Below are 20781 nucleotides of genomic sequence, written 5' to 3'. Positions count from 1 at the left end.
ATCATATGTATTCTGTTGTCTATCAATTCTTGCAGCAATGGTCATTATCCCTGTTCCGATATACGGAGTACAACTGACCGAATGCTTATATGTATGCTGCACATCAATGCGGAATGTTTGCCGACCGCCAGACTTACTGCTTCGGTCTTGGCATCATCAACTGCCATCTGGACGTTTCCTTATCGCTCCGTCGCAACAACTGAGCCGTGCATTTAGACTCAATTACTTCCAATAGAAAAATGGCGGCTAAAAAGGACATGCGCAGGCTGGATCTTGGTAAGCAGTATCTTTGTTTCGCTTCACAACTCACAACGACAGTTGCTGACATTGAATCTCGTCCAGCGATCCCCTATATCGAACCTCCGACGAGCAAGAACGATGCCGATGTGTCTGGTACGGAAACTCCATAAATATGGATATTATCGTCAAATCTCATGGACGACAATACTAATGACTCGTTACAGGCGCAATGTCGAGCACTATGCCCATGGCGGCGGTGAGTTGACCGCTATCCGGAGGTCTAGAGGGTTTATACTGATGTTGGAATCCATTAGATGTTCACCAGGAACAGGTAAGCAATGACCACATTACGATCGATATTCTTGGGTAGGACAGGATTGTTTATAATGATACGGTTGCGTACAGGATGATCGGATGGTAAGCTGTCCTGCTGATAACAACACTGCGACTCAACGTCCTAACCTAACACAGGGTTTCTTTTGTTTTCTCGCTCCAGAACTGGCTCGGTGAGACTGAAGACCAAAAGAGCTCTTCGTCCACTCCGGCATATATGTCCGTCTTTATGTCCTGTACGTTGCCCACCCCAGCCTTCTTCCAGATGATTATAGACTGACACAAGTTTTCTACTTTCAGTTATGGCGTTGGTCGTGGTACGTCCCTGATCCCTCCCATTGACATTTAATTCCAGCGTCTTCTAAACGGCTGCCCGCAGACATACTTCCCTATCTTCCTTTCTCCGCAGAACCAACGCGCGGGCGCCACTCCTGCGCCATCGGCTTCTTAAGGTCATCTGCCGTCGAATACCCCTGCCATGAGTCATAATAATACAAGGATCGGTGCTTCTCGCCAGGCAACGGGCAATAACAATTGCAATACGATATTGGACCGGAAGCATGTACGGGTTTCAAGAGGCTCTCCAAGCTAGGCGCATTGCTGTCTTGCTGTCCTCTGTTTCTCTGTCTACTCAATTCCCTTTTCGCCACGGTTGATACTGTGGTGCTGTATAATTACTATATCCATGGGCGTTGTAATGGAATCTTCAGTGGCGGATCGTGGCCACATCCCTCAGCCAGTGACACCTTTGAGCGAGTAGATGAGTCAGATGGACTCAACCCCGGACAATAAGTACGTAGGACCAATAACCGCATTGCACAGAAATGCACAGAATGCGATCCATGGGGCGTTCAGATGCCATGGGGGGTTTCGCATTCGTTCCTTTTCTGTTTTCAGACCGTCAGATCTGGATCGGAGATGGCAAGATGGCTGAGTCATCTCTGCTCACCGCCTGCCGAGTCAGGGGCGCTAAGTGCCAGAGCGCCCCTCAAAAGGCTCTTCTGTTCCTCCTCTCTTCAACACTTCGTCTTCATCCCACTTCAACCCATCTCGACTCCGTCTTTCGAGCCTCCGATCGCTCTCGTCTTTCCAGCTACACAGAGATCTTAATCTCCCCCTCCCGCTCCACTTTACCTATATCGCTTTTAAGGGCCGTTTAACGCGAAAGGCCGAGTTTATGTCCATCGAAAACCTCAAGACCTTCGGTAAGTCGGTTCGCCACTCCCCTCCTTTTCCTGACTTGGGGTGTTGTCCACCTCCACGGGGTACTTGATCTTGGCCGATCGAGAGCAATCTGATCCTCACCCTATCGTGGGTATACCCAATGTGTGATATCTGCCCGCGTATGGCTATCAGGACACGTGGGGGGTTGTTCTCGTCCGCTTTGTTCCCACTTGGATCTGCGCGGCATTTTCTCGCTAGCGGGGTAGAATGACCACAAGGCTGACACATGCTTCTCTACAGACCCCTTCGCCGAAGCTGACGAAGATACCGGCGAGACCAAGCAGTCTCAAAATTATATCCATATACGGATTCAACGTACGTTTGATACCCCCTACTTCCACATTATCATCGCCCTCACGCAACCTCGTCACCTCTTGCATTCTTGAAGTACTTGACTAACGATCTATTTCTTTACAGAGCGCAATGGTCGTAAGACCTTGACTACGGTCCAGGGTCTTCCCAAGAAATTCGATCAGAAGAAGATCTTGAAGGTGATCAAGAAGAAGTTCGGTAAGTTGTCAACACCCTAGCCTACACTGTGCTACGAAGGGAGCTAACATGCATTTAGCTTGCAATGGCACCATCGTCACCGACACTGAGATGGGTGATGTGATTCAATTGCAGGGAGACCAGCGGAAAGATGTTCAGGAGTTCTTGACCGACAAGAAGGAAGGTCTTGAGCTTGACGCCAAGACCATCAAGGTCCATGGGTTCTAGATCAGTCGTCGCGCCCCGTTCCGGTCCCTTCTCCCGAATCTTTGTCACGTTGAGAATGGGATAGGAGGCTCGATCTTTGTCCTTCCACCGCCTGAATCTTGCGTCGCCACGTTGGTGATCGCACCATTCAGTTCAAGTCGTCAAATATCGTTTCCTCCTTGCGCTACTTCCCTGCTCAACAGACTAGGTTTGGGCCTTTGTCGGGAAAGACGCGTTTTTGTTCATTGATCCGTCGTGATCGCTCACTGGCGGTACGTGGAAGAGCGGGTCTCTTCGTCGACTGCTATTCAGAGTGGGATATGATGGAGCGAGGCGTTGATAGATACCCATTATTATAGACGATGTTTATTTTTCCTTTCGTTCTTCATTCTTTCTGCATCATTGCTTCTTGATTGTCTTTGGAATGGCTTGTCGGAACTTGTCGTTGCCAATCGACTTTTCAAACTCAAATTTTAATAGGAGGGTTTGCATAGCCCTGTTCAATAACTATCATTTATGCATTGCAGTTGTTCAATTTCAGTATGATTCCTATTGCCCACGTCAAGCTACATTCAAAGGAAAGTGTAAATGCATCAGAATATTGAATAGCGTCACCTATCAAAGGTCATAATCCGAGCATGTTATGAAGAAGCTCAGATCAACGCGAGACGAAGCAAATATCAACAGAGATTTAGCCCGAAAATGTCAAACTGTATAGCAACGCACCCCAGCAAGAAGGAAAGAGAACACGATCAACGAAAAACCAAGACAAAAAAAGGAAAAAGCAAAACAGCGAGAAACCGATCTACAGCTCTCTCTCCACAGCCCTACCATCCGCAACCCGCATCCGAAATAAGATAGCAACCGCCCAGTCCCACAACTTGCGCGAAATCACAAAAACAGGAACCTCCGGTTCATTCTCACGAGTCAGGTGCAGTTGCAGGAGAAGCGAGGACATGCTGACGAAGCTAGCGACGGAGACGACGAGGACGGAGGCGGTTGTTTCGCGTTTGATCGTAGCGTGGTTTTGGGTCGCGTGGTAGAGGAACGTTAGAGTCTTTATGCATCACAGGAGATTGGTTGTCAGTTTATGGGGTCTTGTGGCATGGGATTGTGACCTTCCAGTCATTTTTTGGTTGATGGATGACCGCACCGTTGTAATTGATATCCACGCTGGGAGTAGAAGACGTGGGTCGGAGGAAGCGCCGGAGAGATAGAGAACCCAGGACGTAATATATGCAATCAAGCCGTTTGTTGTAAGGAGACGAATTACCACAGCCGGTGGGGTGTAGTTGAGAAGCCTAGGCTGGTTAGATATGAAGTGCTTGGATAAAGCCTGAGGATGGGGCACTCACCATCGAGACATCATACAATCAGCAAAGAAATACGAAAGATATGCGGATGCACAGCACTGAAGCCATGTAATCAGCACCGTAAACCCATCTCCAAACAATTCCCAGTTAGTATCAACATACCCACATAATAGCCAAAGCCACCTCCGTCACCCGAAACCTCCTCTCAACATCCCAGTCCTGCCCAATACTTCCAATGATTGCCGTCGCCCACCCCTCATGTCCCATTCCCGGCTGGATATGAAGCAATTCCGCCAGGAAAGTAAACGCGCACCGCAGCCCCCACCATGCGGCAGGAGCCGTACTCAGTGCGCGACAGACCAGCAAAGGCACGTACCATCTGCGGTCGACTCCCAAGATGACGGCCACGCGCGGGTGCAGGGCTGATTTAGCGGCCGTGTGACTTGCTTCAGCGTCATTGCTGTTGGGGGTATGGGACGTAGAGGGGGGCGGGGAGGACGGGGCTGCGGTGGAGGGCGCCACCGCTTTATCGTGGGAAGCCACTTGGGTTTGAATTGTCGAGGTTAATTGTGTGGAGGTGCGAGTGCGAGGGGTTCTTCGTTTGTTGTTGATAATTGAACGAGAGCGTATCAAGTCAGGCTCGAGCGATTGGGCGTGAAGGGAGAAGGACGGAGGAGCAGCATCACGACGAGGAGCCAGCCTTAATCTACGGCATGTGCAGCCGCCGCGCAAAAGAACCTTCTTATAAAAATTTCAAAAAAAAAAAAAAAAAAAAAGCAAATATAGGACGCCTGAGGTGTATCTAGATAGAAGCCGTTAGTGCTCACGCTATCTTATGTCATTCACGGTCGGTATGAGTAGTATGCTTACTGGCAATGCAACAAGAGTAATAGTAAAACAGAAACAATTGATAAACACAAACGTATCGAAAAAGAACTGCCCGCTTAGACAACCCCCCAAGGCACGCAATTGTAACCGCGAGACCGAGGATGACAAGGAAGATGAGGAGTAAATCCGCTGGTATCACGTGACAAAGTCTGCAATTCTTCCGCGGCGGCCATACACGGCCGCCTCGATCATAAGCAACGACTTTCTGTTTCCTCGCGTCGACAAGAGCCCTATACCCCCTAGGGAACTCTCTTCACCATGGCTTCCTCGTCGCGACTGCCTGTTGGATCCCTGCTATCTGCTGCCAGGCCCGGTTCTCACTCCATCACTATCGCAGCGCAAACATGCCAATGCCGGGCTTTTTCTCGATCCTCAATCGCCCAGCGTGCGATGCGGGGGATGCCGCAGACCATGTCCGTTAAGCAGCCAGCTCAGCCAAGTATGAAGACACGAGGGAAGGAAATGTCCAAGTCAGAGATGCCACAGGATCTGGGATTGTTGCCGGGTACATTCATCCGGCCATTGTGGCGGGACATGCCGTCTATCTTCCAATTACCGCGGGAACGAATGCAATTGGAGTGGCTTTGGATCAAGCAGGCTTTTCAAAACTTTCTGGGGTGAGTTTCTCAACCCAATTGTCCGTCTTTCCTGGGTTGGTTCTAACTCTCCCACTAGAATCCTCGCCTATAGCAAATGGCTCAACAAGGGCCTGCCCCTCCGTCTGAGAGAGCGGCGGCAGGTTGCATGCGAACTCTACGAACGGATGTACACTGCCTACGCCGAGTAAGTGTCATTAAACACTTTCCCACTTGCTCTCGGGCCACGGTTAACCACCGACTTCACAACAGAGGCGACGTCGCAACCCTCCGAAAGATCTGCTGTACCGGCCTTGCCAACAGCCTCACCTCCCGCATCACCATCCGCCCCAAAGACGAAAGAGTAACCTGGACCCTCAATAAATACAACCGGACCCCCGCAACCTTCCTCACCGGCGTCCGCGTCCTCGCGGACCGCGCAACCCAAATACCCGAAATCCCCAAATCCGGCGTGCGCCAGGTCGTCCTCCGCATCACCAGCCGCCAGTCCACGGGCAAAGTCAAGCTGCCCACGAATAAGCGCGGCGTGGTTGACGAGACTGCCATTGAGGCGCAGGATGCTGCGCCGGCTAAGCAGCGGGATTGCACGGAGTATATTGTGCTGCAGAAGTTGATGTGGTTTGGGGAGGAGCAGGAGTGGAGGATTTGGGGACATGCTACGCCGACTACTGTTGAGGATTTGGAGAGCCCGTTCTTTGCGCCCGGGCTTTCACTCTCTGACCGTATGGAGGCTATGAAGGCGATGATGGAGGGGAAAAGATAAGCCATTTCTCTCCGTTCACGATCCAAAATTCGAACAGGGATCAAAGTTTACTCATCTCGAGATGAGTGATGCTCTAACAAGCAGGGCAAACAATGGGACACGGGCCCAATAACGAGGTATGCTAAAACAGTGGTGGTTCTACCCAGCGAGATATTCTTTTCTACCCCCTTGTGTTATCTTTACGCATTACTTCCCGCAAAATCGAAACTCGCTACTTGCATGTATCTATGCGAATGTTTCGGAAACTTATGTGTACTATATCTGATATTTGTTTTCTGTAATTATGTACTTGACTATCTACTTCCCTGTCTACTCATGCAATAGAGATGGCACATTGGAAAGAAAAGCGTAATTTCATGGGTGTTATGAACATTGCCGGCGAAAAGCTTGTTACCGATCACTATTTACAAAAAAACTTCAATAAACGACAAGTCAATGCAGCAGGGAATCAATAAACCAAGCACCGAAAAAAAAAAAAAAAACAACTCTCAGTGGCGACCCCCCTACCTTCTGAGCGAGTTCCCGCACTGCGGAAAACTCGAATTTTATATTTAACTTCACGCTGAACCGATTGATACTACTTTCAACATTGTTCTCCCCAGTTGTCGCTGACAATGGGGGGTGCAAGGAAGAAAGGGGTGGTCAGAGCCGCATCTCCATGGCTCTAACCACTCATACAATCACAAAGACCACGACCAATGCGCCCACGCAGCTGCCATCCTCACAGAAACAGCAGAGCTGAAGCAAATCACTGACCGGACCCAGGGCTACCTCCCCGGGATCTATTCATCTGGTTTATGAGTTCAGTTGAAGACCTTGCAGCAAAGGTGCGCGACTGCACCAGCAACAATGGTAGTGAAGAGTATGATGGCCAGAAAGAAGTGCTTCAACAAATCCAAAACATGTTTGATAAGCAGACAGAGGGGATCAAAGCTCTACAATACTCAAGGCAGCCCCCAAAGGTAACCAACAGCCCCTTAGCACCTAGTCCCTCTAGCCATGCGAAATCATATTGGGATGCGGCTCTAGCAAGTCACCTGACATCAACAAAGTCTTCTTTGATCTCAGGCTGGATGCACAGCAATACCGATGGATCCATTGGTACAAATGGAACACTAAGCAACTCTCCAAGCATCCCAGCAACCCCATTCCCGCTGAAAGCAGACTTGGAGATCCATATCTGAAGGACTGATCACCAAGTCGTCGACCCGTTGCGCCACCAGAAGGAGGCCAGGGTTGTGGAGCAAGCAAACCGCGCCATTAAAGAATCAAATAACGCTATCATTGCCCACCAGTCAGTCTCTACAGGCCGCATCCTGCCCAGCGGGGACATTATCCTACGTGCAGAGAGCCTTGAAGTTGTGAACAACTAGCCAGAGCAGCAAAAGACTGATGCCTTGCCTTTGGAGACAGTGCAACCATTAAAAGAAAAACTTATCGTGTTGTTATGAACGGAGTCAACTGCAAGCTTGACCTAGCAGCTGCGCCAGCCTGCATTAAGGCTGATAACTTAGGACGCCTGGCCTCTGCCCCCACAGCGATCACATATACTGGGTGGTTTCTTGGCCTTCGGCATATTGCAGAATGCAGAACATAAACCAGAAACATCAAAGCTAGTTAATTGTTGAGTTCAATGATGGCCGAACTGCCAATATTGCCATAATGCTTGGCCTGGCAATTGATGGCCGTGATCACCTGTGCAAATACTACGACCAAACTCATCCGATCCAGCAGTGCTTCAACTGCCAAGCATATGGCCACATAGCCCGAAACTGCAAGCGCCCTACCTCATGCGCATACTGCGCGCAAAACCACTCCTCTCAGGACTGCCCTACAGCAAAAGACCGTGCCAGGGCTCAGTGTGCAGTCTGCCAGAAGCAAAACGCTAAGCAAAGTGAGAAGACCTCAGAGGATCACTTTGTCTTTGACCGCAGTTGCCCAGCTCGTGTAGAACGAGTAGAGATTGAATGCACGGGAGCGACGCATGCAATGGTCATCAGCCCAGACCATGATCCTCTGACATCACTACTAGAACGATGGGGACGGCGAATTGTGAACTCCCAGAACAGGCTGGAGGTTATACACCCACATGGGACCCCACCATGGTGGTCAGGTCTGGAATCCTATGTAGCAGAAACTCGGGAAGCAGCCCTAGCAGCTCATCAGGATGCCTTACACAGCGGCGCCGACATTGTTGCATACACAGACGGCAGTTTGACAGAACAGGGAGTTGGAGCAGCGGCAGTTTCACCTCTGGGGCGCCAGGCAGTTCGCATTGGCTCCCCAGCTACCCATACAGTATATGCAGCAGAATTACGAGGCATAGAGATGGCGCTCACTCAAATACACAACACAGGCAGACTAGCATCCCAACGCTCCCATCAGGCCTATACGGCAATCATCTTTATAGACAATCAGGCGGCAATACAAGCGTGCTCAGCCCCAGGAAGGTCCTCTGGCCAATATATCCTGAGAGAGACCATACACACTGCATCTCAACTACAGGAACGCGGCTTGAATATACAGCTGTATTGGCTCCCTGGTCATGAAGGAATCTATGGCAATGAGTGTGCTGACGCTCTTGCAAAAGAGGCTGCTATTTCTCCGGCAACCAACAGTGCGGAGGAACTAACTCTCATGGCTAGCACTCGGAGAACCTTCCGCATAGAAGCAGCCAATGCATGAAAGACTGAGTGGGCTGCTTCCACCCACGGGAGTTCCCTCCGTCGTTTATGGAAAAAGCCTTCAAAAGCACCAATGCAACTATACCAAGGCCTATGGAGAACCGCTAGATCAGTCCTCATTCAAATGCAAACTGGGAAGATTGCGCTGGCTAGTTATCTTGGTACCCTTTAAAGCTATGGAATCGACTGAATGCTCTCGCGGACGTGACCTTCAAGATACACGCCATGTTCTCCTCCACTGTACAAACCAGGCAGGCCCCCGGATGCGCCATCATACACAGGGGTCAAGGCGGGAGCTGGATTACCGGGCCTACCTGACACGGCCAGACTTAATACCGAAGGCAGTGCGATTCATGCTCGAAACAGGCCTTCTAGGCCAGTTTCAGACTCTACCAACCACATACCGAGTCACAGCAATGGACATAAAGCAACCGGCAGCATGGTGCAGCCAAGGTTATGCGCTTGCAGAAGTAGGGGCGGAAACGAGATAGTATCCAACAAGCCCATGGATCTTCGTGGCCATGGGAACAGCAGTACGAAACCAGCAGCACGGGATATTCAACATGTGGAATAAGATATCAGGACAGGTACAGAAAACGACGATGTACATAGCGATTACCATTATGGCGGCTTACCCGGCCGCCCCGCAGGACCTGCCCCCACTCGGCCTACAAGGCTGACAGATGCGTGTATGAATAATAATAATAGTAATAATAATAATAATAATACCAGTAATAATAATAATAATAATACCAGTAATGATAATAATAATAATACCAGTAATAATAATAATAATAATACCAGTAATAATAATAATAATAAAACCAAGCACCAAGCATATTATACACGCAGAAGACAGATCAGGAATCCGAAGCCCTTTAGGTGTAGAATATTTGCAAACGAAATCAGTCGAGTGGCAATAAAGGAAAGAAAATGGGCACATCAATCGTCGTCAAAGAGCTGGAAAGTATTGATCAAGACTGTCTCGATAACGCGGACTTGCCAGCCGGCGTCCGCGATGGCGCCGGTAGAATTGGCGCCCATAAGAGTCGGCCTATCACCATAGTCAGTATCAAATAACGTACTGGGGTCACAACGGGCGAACGTCGGCTTACCCAAAACAGATAGCGATATTTCCGGCATTCATGCGGTTTTGGGTATAATGCTCTTGAACTTTGTTAAGATGCTGTAGCCCCGGTTAGTTCACAGAAAAGTATAGGCAGGGATTGGCTCATAGGCTGTCTTACCAGAACCAAAGCTCTCAACGTGGCATAGTGGGCATCAGGAAGGTTGTTGACGAGGGCATGCAACGAATCACGGCGTTGAATGTCATCATCAATCCCTGTTAATGCAGTCAGTAACTATCGACTCCGACTAGAGCTGACTAGTGCTTACGAGCTGCGTTGATAAAGTCGGGGTAGAATTGCGTAGTGAAAAGCGGGTCAGGAAGGTCTCGGAAGAATTGCTTCAGCAACCCTGCAACGCTGTTGACATCATGATAGAAATACTCGGGATTGGTGAAGTCCACCTGCGTCGAATCTGCACGCTTTAGTTAGTGATAATCCGGGCATAATAGATAGCCTAAAAACTGACCGTTATCAAAGAGAGATTTCATGTGATTAATATGGGTTGCACTGCCCGATAACCGGTAGATTCCCTCCATATCAAGGCCAAAGAGTTCTATAGCCTGGAAGCATTGATAGACAATCATGGGCACAGCTGTTCCATCTCGAGCATACAGATCGTCTAAAGAAATGCCAAAGACAGGCTTGATCGGCGGCAAACCATTGCTTGGCGGTGGTGCCCCGACGGGAGGCGGGGCCACTGGGTGCTCTTGAGCAGGCGGTGGTACAGAGACAGGGTAAGGGGGCTGGAAGGACAAGTTGGAGTACGGTTCTGGCTCTTGAGGATATGGCAGCGCTGGCTTTTGATCAACAGGAGCCGCAATTGCAGATGGCGGTGCCGGTGATGGTTGAGGAGAGCTTTGAGGGGAAGCTAGACGTTGTTGAGAGAAAGACTGAGGTAAGAAGGACTGGCGTTTATTTTGCGTGCTGGTTTGAGCAGCCGGAACAACAGGCCCGGATGACGAGGCCAGGGTCTAACAAAGATGTTAATACTGAGAGGTGGATGAAACCCATGGAGATAACTTACTGGATGGCACTCGTATTTGAGCTGGTCTTTAGTCACAGCGGCAGGGTTTCCTTCGTGACTCAGAACGTAGTCATGGTAGTCCTTTTGGTTGTCGATTGTATAGATGATCTCGTAGAGGCTCTTGGGTCCAACCGTTGGGCTGTCCTTCAGAGGGCTGATGGACAATCCTTGTCCAAGCAGCAGTTTCTCGTTGAATGTTGCTGGAGATAGTCAGCGATGAAAGGAGGGGATACCGTGACCAGACACGTGTTGTGTACGTACCAAACTTCTGTAGCTGCAATGTAAGACCAGCATCACATTCTCGGATCAATTGCTGGATGTTGAGTACAGTTTGAGGTCGATGGGTAGAAACCAGTTCTTGCCGTGCTGCCTGTGCAGCAAGGACCTTTGAACTGTAATCACCATCGGCGTTTTGGACCTTGCGAAGCAAATCCTCTTCATGCTGAGCGGCCGACTTGGGGCCCTTAAGTCCAAACTTGCCGCCCTGCTTGTCGCCCGTCTTCACCCGGTCATATTGCTCTGCCAGTGAGTCGTATTTAGCCTTGGCCTTCTCTGCAGCTGTTTCTGCTTCCACAACCCTCTTCTCCGCAGTCAGCCCGGTCTGCTTCCACTGCTTACGACCCTTTTCGATATTCGACGCGAGCTCGTGGAGATCGTCAGCCATCTGTTGAAGGGAGACGGAAAATTGCAGGCCATGATCGGCCATTCGGTCCTGAAAGCGGTGGAGTTCATTAATGCTGTTCCCGTATGTTCCTTGACGGTTCTCGGATCGTTGCGCAGCGTCGTGAAGAGAGCGTGACAACTTCCTCAGGCCCTGGGCATGTTCTTCCTCCAGCGCCGCTCTCTTCTTCAGAAACGTCGAATAATCCTTTTCCGTTGGTGTCAATATATACGAGATGGTCTCCGGATGTGGGGGCTTGAACAAACTCTGGCGGATGCGACGCTTTGCTTCAATCGCGTCAGGAGCGTTGTAATACCGATCTATGCAAGCGGGATTGGTCAGCGTGATGCGACGGAAATTCAAGTGATTCCTTTCGAGGAGAGGGCACATAAAGACTCACATCAGAATAAATGACTTTGTCCAAGCGGCCCTTCAGCTCATCGGACATAACTGGTGGTGCGGCAAGTGCTGCTTCGAGGGGCGCGGCCGGCTGCGACCCAGCGCTCGACGGGGGGTCCTCTCTGGGCGACCCAGCGCCATCGGGAAGAGTGACGTCTGCCATGAGAAGTGAGAGTATTCACGTATGTCTGGGAGAAACCACAGTTGAGATAGACTGAATGTTTGCGGTAAATGGACAGTGCGGTGAATGCAGGTGCCTGGGGTAGATGGAAGTGATAAAGTTATGGGGGGGGCAGTTGATCCGTACTCCGTATGGAAAGGGACGGCGGTGGGGAGATGTTCTGCCGGGGCCAGGAACCAAAGTATGCTAGGTGATCTATGGAATTGGATACTTCGTAGATATATGTATTGGGAAAGGACGGACTGAAATATGAGGGAAGATTAAATGTTATTATTAGAATTAGACAGCAGTATATTGCTGCTTACTGGTGTGGCTGCCCAGCACTCCTAGTGACGACGATTACCGAAGAAACCTCCTAACAAGGTCGATTATTGTGGCACTGCCGGCTGATCATGATATGAATCGCGAAATAAGATCCCGAGGTTCCGAGACTGCCTACACAGTAATTATTATGCTGGCCCATTTTCTTTTGTAGTGCTATTTCGGACAACAAGGAAACCCTTCTGTTTTGATTGTCGGAGTATATCCCGGGTCCAACGCCTCGCAAGGCAACTGCATATTCAAGACCACCAGATAACTTACGCATAGCCTCATGGCTTGAATATTCATGTTGTAGTGGTAGCTCACCGATCAACCATGGTAGCAATCTGCTGCTGACCGAGGACGTCATGGTATGTTACCTAGGAACACATTGTACACATTGTGCCTGGAAGAAGGAGAATAGCTTTGAAGACGCATTGGGAATACTTCAAAAGAAGCCCTGATGTAACGGAGGAGAACAGAAAAGGAATGGTTCACATCCCAAATGATGAAAGTGGTTCAGCCTATCGATACACGTGATTCTATCTCCACTTTTGACATGTCATTCCTAAATGCGGTATAGCGGGTATAAATGCAACATGAAGTGACAACCTCAATTTTAGAAGCCACAAAAAAGATTCTAGATGACATGTCTGAAATTGGAAACTATGTCGCATCCCATGGTGCTGCTGCGGCTGATGTGCATGAGACCGAAAGCTATATAAACCTGTTTCGACTTCGCTTCGTTCAAGATCTGTCGTCTCTTGTCATCTTATTGCTATGAGTTTCAAGATGCTTTCGATCGGGCTTTCTCTACTTGGTCTTATGACCGGCTCCCTCACGGTTGCATCCAAGGCTGCTAACTTCGATCTCCCCTCTGCCACATTCAGACAATACGGCTGCGACGAGCAATGTGAACAGGTCTTTAACCTTGCCGAAAAGCAAGACCGTCAGCTCTTCAGCTCTGACTTCGATTATGATTTCTATGCAACGGCTCCAGGTTTTACAAGTTCCCATCCTGGGGATCTATTGAAGTTCGAGTTGATCGATCCAAGCGATCTGAACATTACCTCGGGCGTCACTGTCTATCGTCTTCAGTATACATCACGCGCGCTGAACGGCACTTTTGTTCCTGCCACTGGTTTTATTGGGCTTCCTGATACTTCTTCCCGCGCCGATAACAAGCACCCTGTTATCGCCTTCGCCCACGGCACCAGTGGTGTATTTCGAGGATGTCCGCCATCTACAACGCCAACCTTAGCCGACTATTCCAGCTGGAGTCTTCTTGTTAAGAGTGGATATGCTGTTGTTGCTCCGGACTATGCTGGTCTTGGGAATGATTACATCGAGCATCAGTACCTGAGTTTCCCTGCTCACGCAAATGACCTATACTACGGCGTGGTTGCAGCTCGACAAGCACTCCCCCATGCCTTCACCGACGAATGGATGTCCGTCGGACATTCCCAGGGTGGAGGCGCATCTTGGAAACTTTCTGAAAGCCCGCTGCACCACAGAGGAGCTGCAGGGACTTACTTGGGCAGCGTGGCCATCGCACCAGCGACAAAGGTATATGACACGGCTGTTGCTACCATGGACATTCTTTTCCAACGTCCAGACTATGCTTCATACGATATCATATATGAGTTGGCCTGGTTGCCAATCGCCCTCAAGCGAGTCTTCCCTCGAGCAAGTGTATCATTCGTCGCCGAAAAGCTACGAGAAAGAATCTCTCTCGCTACGGAGGCCCAATCCTGCATGTCTGGCATCTTGTCATTACCACACGGCTTGAAACCCAAAGAACTGGTCACTGATCCGGCGTGGGTGAAGCATAACAGGCTTCTGAGAAGATGGCAGGATTGGGTCGCTCCAGCGAATGGTGCGAGAGCTACGGGCCCTCTGATGATTATCCAAGGATTGAACGATACAGCCGTCTTGCCTGAAATCACGACTGATTCGTACGATGATACATGTCACCACGGTAATGAAGCACATATCAGGCTGTACGAGGGCGCAGGCCATATTGACGTATTTCATGCAAGCGCTCCTGATTGGCTTGAGTTTCTCAGCAATCAGTTTGGTCAAAAGAAGGGTAACTTCCATGGCGCGTGCAGTAGCGCTACAAGAGACGCAGTGACTGATCAAGAGAATGACTAAATTTGGTTTTTTACTAGTCGATTTGATAGTTCATTAGGTACATGGTTTTTTATTTTCCTTCAATTCTCAGCCACTTTTATGTAATTGCTATTCTAAAACCTATTCGATGGCTTTCACCAGAAAGGCAAGGTGAAATGCGTTCTTAGTACGGAGTACACATGCACCACCATAACAAGAGGCAACAAAATGCCTTAGATGGCCAGTATAAACCTACAAAATAAGGCATTTGAAAACAATTGTAGTAGAATGCTATTATTGTCCCCAAGGTACAGAGTAGAACATGTGTCCCAGGCACCGATGACTAAGCCCGAACCGCCGACTTTCGCCTTCGAGGCACATCGAACCAACCCAAAAAACCCTTCCAAACAAGCACATTTTCGCCGATTTCCGGCACCTGCGCAGCGCAATTCTGCTCGGGATTTCAGGTGTTTGCGTTAACCGTCGGGCGAGCGCTGATTTTATCGTCTCCTGATGGAGCTGCAGTTCCGGGGTATTTTGCCACCGAATGGGTTCGCTGCTGCTGCTCAGGGCCAAGCGAACGGCCATCTGATAAGCCCCCAGGGCCCCGGCAGTAGCGACATTCGGAACAACGCAGGTTTTCCCCGGCCGGTGACGGGTTACGATTTCTCAAGCAGGAATTCGGAGCCTTGCGATATGGAGAAGATTCCGCCAATGACTGGTGGTAGTACTGGTGCTACTACGGGGAAGCGCCGGGGTGGTAGTCGGAAGGCCTGTAATGAGTGTAAACAGCAGAAGGTATGCCGTCCTTATTAAAACAACAACAAAGTATCCCTTTATAAAAAGCCTATACCATATGATTCTTAATTGAACCATTATAGCTGAACTTGTGATTTCCGCTTTCCATAGCTACGATGTGACATTGTTCAGACACCGGCCGCAGCGTGCTCGCGCTGCCGCCGACTACAGATCGAATGCAAAGTCGAGCCTACTTTCAAGCGCATCTCAAAGCGCAGGTAAGGAAATGAAACAGTATAGTATACACACTTGACAGACAAGCAATCTAACATGCGATCCCAGGCGAAATGCTGAGATGGAGAGGGAGATCGCCGATCTCCGTCGACGACTAGCTACCAACAGTGACCATCCTCAGACTGTGGAAGCGAATGCAAGCGATGACATGTCCCAATGCTCTGAGGATGTGTTCTGTGGTCCTGACTCGGCGGTTTCTAACCGAACACGACCTCTATCTGCGCCTTTGGAACCTCAACCTCTGGCGACTCCGCTAACTATGCGCCGAGATGAATCCATCATCTCACAGGAAGATAGTCTCTGGAGACTGGAAGATGTCTCATTATCAAGATCGAGAGTTGCTCGGTTATTTGAACAGTAAGGACTGACCCTGATCCGGTTAGGATGATGCCACTAACATTCGATAGGTTCTTTAAATATTATCATCCGTTCCTTCCTCTATTGGATCCTCAAAAAGGGCCAGATGAGCATCTCCATCGCTCGTCATTGCTGGCATGGACCATTATCTGCGTGGCGAGCCGACGCGCTCCATCTGAGCCAGGCCTTTTGAGTTCACTCTCTGGGCCCTTCAGTCGGCTCCTCTGGTCGACTATCACGGGTGTGCCTCAGGATTACCATGTGGTCAAGGCCTTGTGTATTCTTTGCACTTGGCCCCTTCCTACGACGAGCCAGAGGACCGACGCTACCTTCATGCTTAGTGGACTGATGATGCAGATCGCCATGCAACTGGGATTGCATCGACCTGTTCAAGCGGAAGAATTCACTACCTTCCGCATGGAAGTTCAGGGCGAAGCGATGAAGGATCGATTGCAGACTTGGGTTATTTGCAACATTGTGGCTCAGAAGTAAGTTCTGACTGCTATTGTTATCATCGTTGTTGAACTTGTTTGCTGACAAGTTGACAGCGTTGCCACCGGCTATGGACAACCACCTGGCACTATCTACGATTGGGCGTTGGAGCCAACATCGCTTAAAGATGCGGACTACCACCCTCCAGTAGACCTTCGGACTCGATTACGGATTGAAAAGTTCTGTGACCGGGTGACCAAGGCTCTTTATAGCAGCAAGCCCGAACCTGCAGAGTTTATCAGCTCCGAGAAGTTGTTGATTGTCCAGCTTCTGGAAAGTGAGCTCAAGGACATGGAAGTGGACTTTGGACGAAACGTTTCACGTATGAGGTCCGTTTTTAGACTTGTGTCGACTGATGCTAACTTGTTTAGATATCAACATGATTCATTTACGAGCTGCAGAACTTCATTTGAGGTATTTTGTATTCCTGGGATCCAATGCACGAAGCGATGATTTGACGAAACTTTTCATTGCCACGACATCTTTCCTGGGACGAGTCCTCGACCTCGAGACATCACCTGGGGAGCTTATCGGCCATGCCACGAACTATATCCTTCAGATGATTGTCTCTGCCGCCTTCGCGCTCATGAAACTACTGAAGAGCGACTTCAGTCGACACATCGATTTCAACCATGGGAAGCTACTGTTTAACGGAGCGATATCGGCTATTCGCCGGATCAGTGTGATGGAGCACGATCGGCCCGTGCGGCTGGCAGACATATTGGCTCAGATGTGGAATGCGGGTAGTTCCGAGACAGAAGCGGATGAGGATGGTCTGCAGCTTAAGGTTCGGTGCCGGATGAGCATGAGCCATGTTTATGATACGGTCTGGCGCTGGCGACAGCGGTTCCGGCCTATGAGGAGCATTGAGGATCAAGGTAGGTCGATTATCACATAACTCTTCTGCAGATTTTCTAGGAGCATTATTAACGACGAAACAGCGATGGCCAACCCTAACATGTCGACGGCGGCAGGTCCCCTTTCTCGACAGCAGGATAATTCGCTCGATGATCCGAGCTTGATATACCAAGCCAATTTCGATGGGGGTTTCATCAGTGAAGCGGGCTTCTCAGAAGTTTTTGATTCTCTCAACTGGGTCTTTGATGGGATCCCTGATTCTCTTGTTGCTCCTCCGGTTATGTAGCTTCGTGCGACTATTGGCCATGGGGCCTTGGCAGGGCTTGAAAATAGGTTTGTATAGGTTTACAAAAGAGGGCGGTTTTTTGATTGAGATGTTATTTTAAAAAGCGATTGCTTTCCTGTGTTCCGAGGTTATGATGGATGATGATGATGATGATATACGTACAGCACATGTATCGTACAGTCTTTTTCTTCTAATGAGATACCAATTTAGCAGGATCGTTTTGTTAAGTGGATATCTTGATAATATAATCATCTTTGTTGAATATATAACGGTGTGCTTCCGGCATTGCCGCCATAGATTAGAAATAAATAGTTATCTATTTCCCTCGGTCCAATTCTCCAATTCTCCTAAACCAACAACATACCAACATCACCACAATCATGGCATCTGAAGCAATTAACCTCGTCGCTATCATTTATCCCAAACCTGACAAGGCAGCGGAAGTTAGTGAATTCCTTTGCACTTCATGTTGCATCTGCAATATAATAACTGACGAGATACAAGCTCTCCGCTCTCATGGCCGAGGTCACCCAAAAGGTCCAGGCCAACGAACCAGACACTCTTCTCTATTACGCTTTTACCAATGAGCAGAACAAAGATGAGATTATTGTTGTGGAACGGTATTCATTCTTTTTGCCCTTGGGTTGAATATGAGTCCCTGTATGGTTGGTGTACTAACGGCATGTTTGTATAGATACCGCAACGCAGCGGCCTTGGACGCACATGTGAAAGGCCCCCATTTCCAGGAATTCGTGAAAAAGGCGTCGGCGCTGATGGCTAAGCCATTTGAGCTCAAGAAGGGAGGGTTCTTACCTGCGTCTGCGGGCGTTGCTAGGCTGTAATGGAGTACCGTTATAGGCTGGGTACGGAGTGCTTGTATGTACGTGGGACATCCGGGGTACAAGTACGGAGTACGGATAAGGATATATTAATGACTGATATAAGTAGATGAAACAATACAGAACTCAGTTCGATTGCATATTGGATGGGATTGACAGGGATAGCAAGCTACGGATTGCTGGTTCCAGGAATACTAGCTAGCCATGCATGATGCATATGGACGAGACAGGAGGGATCGCATGCAGACAATAATATTGCAGCCCTGTCGGCTTTGATTATAAAAAGAAACACACCGCGTGTCTGTGGCTGGATTATTATCTTCCTGATTGTGATTCTCTTGGAATTCTCACAGTCAACTCGACTCACTCCAATGGCGAATTGCGATAGTGCTCCACCGATGATCACCGGTTCGGCCTGGGAGGAGGAATGCTGTATTGTTCTGCAGACTGTCGCATGGCAGAGATTGGAATGTCTTGAGCTCGGGATAATTGTTTGGATGTCGTAGTCATATTGGTTTGCCCAGTTCTGGTGGCTGTTGTCCCGTCGTAGTATACCCGTAGAGTACTGTCTGGATATACTCCATCCTTCGTTCAAGTAGAAATCTCCGTGGCGGGAGTCGCCCTGCAGAATTGCTGGTATTCCCTCTATTTTCTCTGTTAATTCCCTGCTTCTTCAAGCATTAAGCGTTTTCTTCGACTCAGTCAATTGCAGTGCCTGAACCAAAAAAGGTGAGCTGTCGAATCCTCTCTTTCTCTCTTGTTCCCGAAGTTGCCCCCCAACTTTTCCCCTCTTCCCTTGGCCTCTTTAATTCTTCCCCTTTTCTGACTTTCTCCTTCTTTTTATTCTGCGTGTTTTTCTTAATTTCTTTTTAAATCCTCTTCACTTTGCTTTTTATTTGTTTTTTTAGCTGCAGTTCTGCATTCACTCTTAGGCTCTTTGCTTTGCATTTGAAGCTGTGAATCTGCCTGTGCTCTTCCCACCTGCCCCCATCTCTCTCTCCCTTATCCCCTCCTCTTCTCCCTCTCACATCCTCTCTTCTTATCCTCACAAACTCAATCAACTGGTGGTTCTCTCATATTTCATTTGTGAATAGCCTTCTTTCCACATTCCACACATCCTTTGCATACACCATGGCCAGCCCAGCCACCCAATCGTTGAAGGTCAGTCCCTTGCTCTCCGTCCATGGGTCACCATGCGGTTAATCCGACCATGGCTAATAGGACATCTCCTACAGTGTGTAGTTACCGGTGACGGTGCTGTTGGCAAAGTGAGTAATTTCTTTCTTTTGCGCATTGCTTCGATTACCCTGATGTAACCATGGACTGACTTCGCGACACCGCTAGACATGCCTCCTGATCTCCTACACAACCAACGCCTTCCCCGGGGAATACATCCCAACCGTGTTCGTACCTTTCCCCTGAACCCTTTTCGCGCTGCCCCCGTTTGTCCGACGCCATGTTGACCGACTTCCCAGCTTCGATAACTACACCGCGAGTGTGATGGTGGATGGTAGACCGATTAGCTTGGGTTTGTGGGATACCGCCGGCCAGGAGGATTACGACCGTCTGAGACCGCTGTCCTACCCTCAAACCGATGTCTTCCTTATCTGCTTCTCCATCGTCAGCCCTCCTTCTTTCGATAACGTCAAAGCCAAGGTACCTTTTTCCAACAGTTTCCGCGGCGACCATACGTGGATCCTACCGGTCGAGCGAAGTAAGCAATGAAGCTGATATGGTGCAGTGGTTTCCGGAAATCGAACACCATGCCCCCAACGTCCCTATCATCCTTGTCGGTACCAAGCTTGACTTGAGAGACGATAAAGCGACCGCAGACTCCCTCCGCGCACGGAAGATGGAGCCCGTATCCTACGAACAGGCGCTCGCCGTTGCCAAGGAGATCCGCGCGCACAAGTACCTCGAATGTTCGGCCCTTACACAGCGCAACCTGAAGAGCGTGTTTGATGAAGCTATCCGGTATGCGGGACAATCCAGAAATGCGCAATGTGCGGTGTCCAGATCCAGCGCTAACCCATTGCCAGGGCCGTCCTCAATCCGCGACCTGCTACGAAACCGAAGACCAAGAAGTGCATGATTCTGTAAAGACTTTCCCCTTTTCGCGTCCAATATTTTCTCTCTTTTGAAATCTCTAATCTAAACACCTAATTCGGCGTCTGTGGGTCATCTGGGGGTCCATTTGTGTTTTATTTTCCAGGTTCCCCCTCTATCCATGATTTGGTTATCGTCTTTGGGTCATTGTTACATGATATCACTGTGGTCTGGTACTCGAGTTCTGTTTTGTCGTTTCTTTGGAAGGTTGTTCTCTCTCTTTCTTTCCTCTAATTGCAGTACAAACATGTAACATGGCACATAAGCTCG

General features: G+C 49.3%; 9 protein-coding genes across 9 annotated transcripts; 7 read left to right on the top strand and 2 right to left on the bottom strand.

The window, feature by feature from the left end:
* Positions 1-239: 239 nt before the first annotated feature.
* Positions 240-1024, top strand: ACHE_70461A (uncharacterized protein; the record flags this gene model as incomplete). Its single annotated transcript, XM_043282796.1, has 8 exons — positions 240-276; positions 343-393; positions 465-496; positions 555-571; positions 646-657; positions 712-809; positions 874-890; positions 953-1024. The coding sequence occupies 8 exons, from the start codon at positions 240-242 to the stop codon at positions 1022-1024; spliced, it is 336 nt and encodes a 111-aa protein (XP_043140140.1).
* A 726-nt stretch (positions 1025-1750) lies between these two features.
* SUI1 (translation initiation factor eIF1) lies at positions 1751-2514 on the top strand (the record flags this gene model as incomplete). Its single annotated transcript, XM_043282795.1, has 4 exons — positions 1751-1778; positions 2038-2112; positions 2215-2307; positions 2366-2514. The coding sequence occupies 4 exons, from the start codon at positions 1751-1753 to the stop codon at positions 2512-2514; spliced, it is 345 nt and encodes a 114-aa protein (XP_043140139.1).
* Positions 2515-3559: 1045 nt separating this feature from the next.
* ACHE_70459S (uncharacterized protein) lies at positions 3560-4073 on the bottom strand (the record flags this gene model as incomplete). Its single annotated transcript, XM_043282794.1, has 3 exons — positions 3560-3794; positions 3849-3904; positions 3969-4073. The coding sequence occupies 3 exons, from the start codon at positions 4071-4073 to the stop codon at positions 3560-3562; spliced, it is 396 nt and encodes a 131-aa protein (XP_043140138.1).
* An 879-nt stretch (positions 4074-4952) lies between these two features.
* Positions 4953-6053, top strand: ACHE_70458A (uncharacterized protein; the record flags this gene model as incomplete). Its single annotated transcript, XM_043282793.1, has 3 exons — positions 4953-5311; positions 5370-5477; positions 5543-6053. The coding sequence occupies 3 exons, from the start codon at positions 4953-4955 to the stop codon at positions 6051-6053; spliced, it is 978 nt and encodes a 325-aa protein (XP_043140137.1).
* A 3626-nt stretch (positions 6054-9679) lies between these two features.
* Positions 9680-12111, bottom strand: rgd1 (putative Rho GTPase activator (Rgd1); the record flags this gene model as incomplete). The annotated part of the gene is made up of 9 exons (XM_043282792.1): positions 9680-9791; positions 9853-9923; positions 9985-10079; positions 10133-10276; positions 10331-10835; positions 10889-11088; positions 11150-11756; positions 11816-11869; positions 11950-12111. 9 exons carry the CDS (start codon positions 12109-12111, stop codon positions 9680-9682), a joined length of 1950 nt encoding a protein of 649 aa, XP_043140136.1.
* A 1098-nt stretch (positions 12112-13209) lies between these two features.
* Positions 13210-14583, top strand: ACHE_70456A (putative secretory lipase; the record flags this gene model as incomplete). The annotated part of the gene is made up of 1 exon (XM_043282791.1): positions 13210-14583. The coding sequence occupies one exon, from the start codon at positions 13210-13212 to the stop codon at positions 14581-14583; it is 1374 nt and encodes a 457-aa protein (XP_043140135.1).
* Positions 14584-15054: 471 nt separating this feature from the next.
* On the top strand, positions 15055-17566 carry ACHE_70455A (transcription factor domain-containing protein; the record flags this gene model as incomplete). The annotated part of the gene is made up of 7 exons (XM_043282790.1): positions 15055-15339; positions 15451-15557; positions 15622-15930; positions 15981-16418; positions 16479-16744; positions 16794-17300; positions 17364-17566. The coding sequence occupies 7 exons, from the start codon at positions 15055-15057 to the stop codon at positions 17564-17566; spliced, it is 2115 nt and encodes a 704-aa protein (XP_043140134.1).
* A 380-nt stretch (positions 17567-17946) lies between these two features.
* ACHE_70454A (putative quinol monooxygenase) lies at positions 17947-18408 on the top strand (the record flags this gene model as incomplete). Its single annotated transcript, XM_043282789.1, has 3 exons — positions 17947-18009; positions 18071-18186; positions 18261-18408. The coding sequence occupies 3 exons, from the start codon at positions 17947-17949 to the stop codon at positions 18406-18408; spliced, it is 327 nt and encodes a 108-aa protein (XP_043140133.1).
* A 1128-nt stretch (positions 18409-19536) lies between these two features.
* On the top strand, positions 19537-20505 carry racA (putative Rho GTPase Rac; the record flags this gene model as incomplete). Its single annotated transcript, XM_043282788.1, has 6 exons — positions 19537-19566; positions 19641-19673; positions 19750-19808; positions 19881-20061; positions 20147-20379; positions 20445-20505. 6 exons carry the CDS (start codon positions 19537-19539, stop codon positions 20503-20505), a joined length of 597 nt encoding a protein of 198 aa, XP_043140132.1.
* Positions 20506-20781: the final 276 nt, after the last annotated feature.

This window comes from Aspergillus chevalieri, chromosome 7, assembly GCF_016861735.1.
Source record: "Aspergillus chevalieri M1 DNA, chromosome 7, nearly complete sequence".
In the NCBI taxonomy this organism is placed as follows: domain Eukaryota; kingdom Fungi; phylum Ascomycota; class Eurotiomycetes; order Eurotiales; family Aspergillaceae; genus Aspergillus; species Aspergillus chevalieri.
The sequence above is the reverse complement of the archived record's forward strand: the minus strand, read 5'-3'. Positions and strand labels throughout refer to the sequence as shown.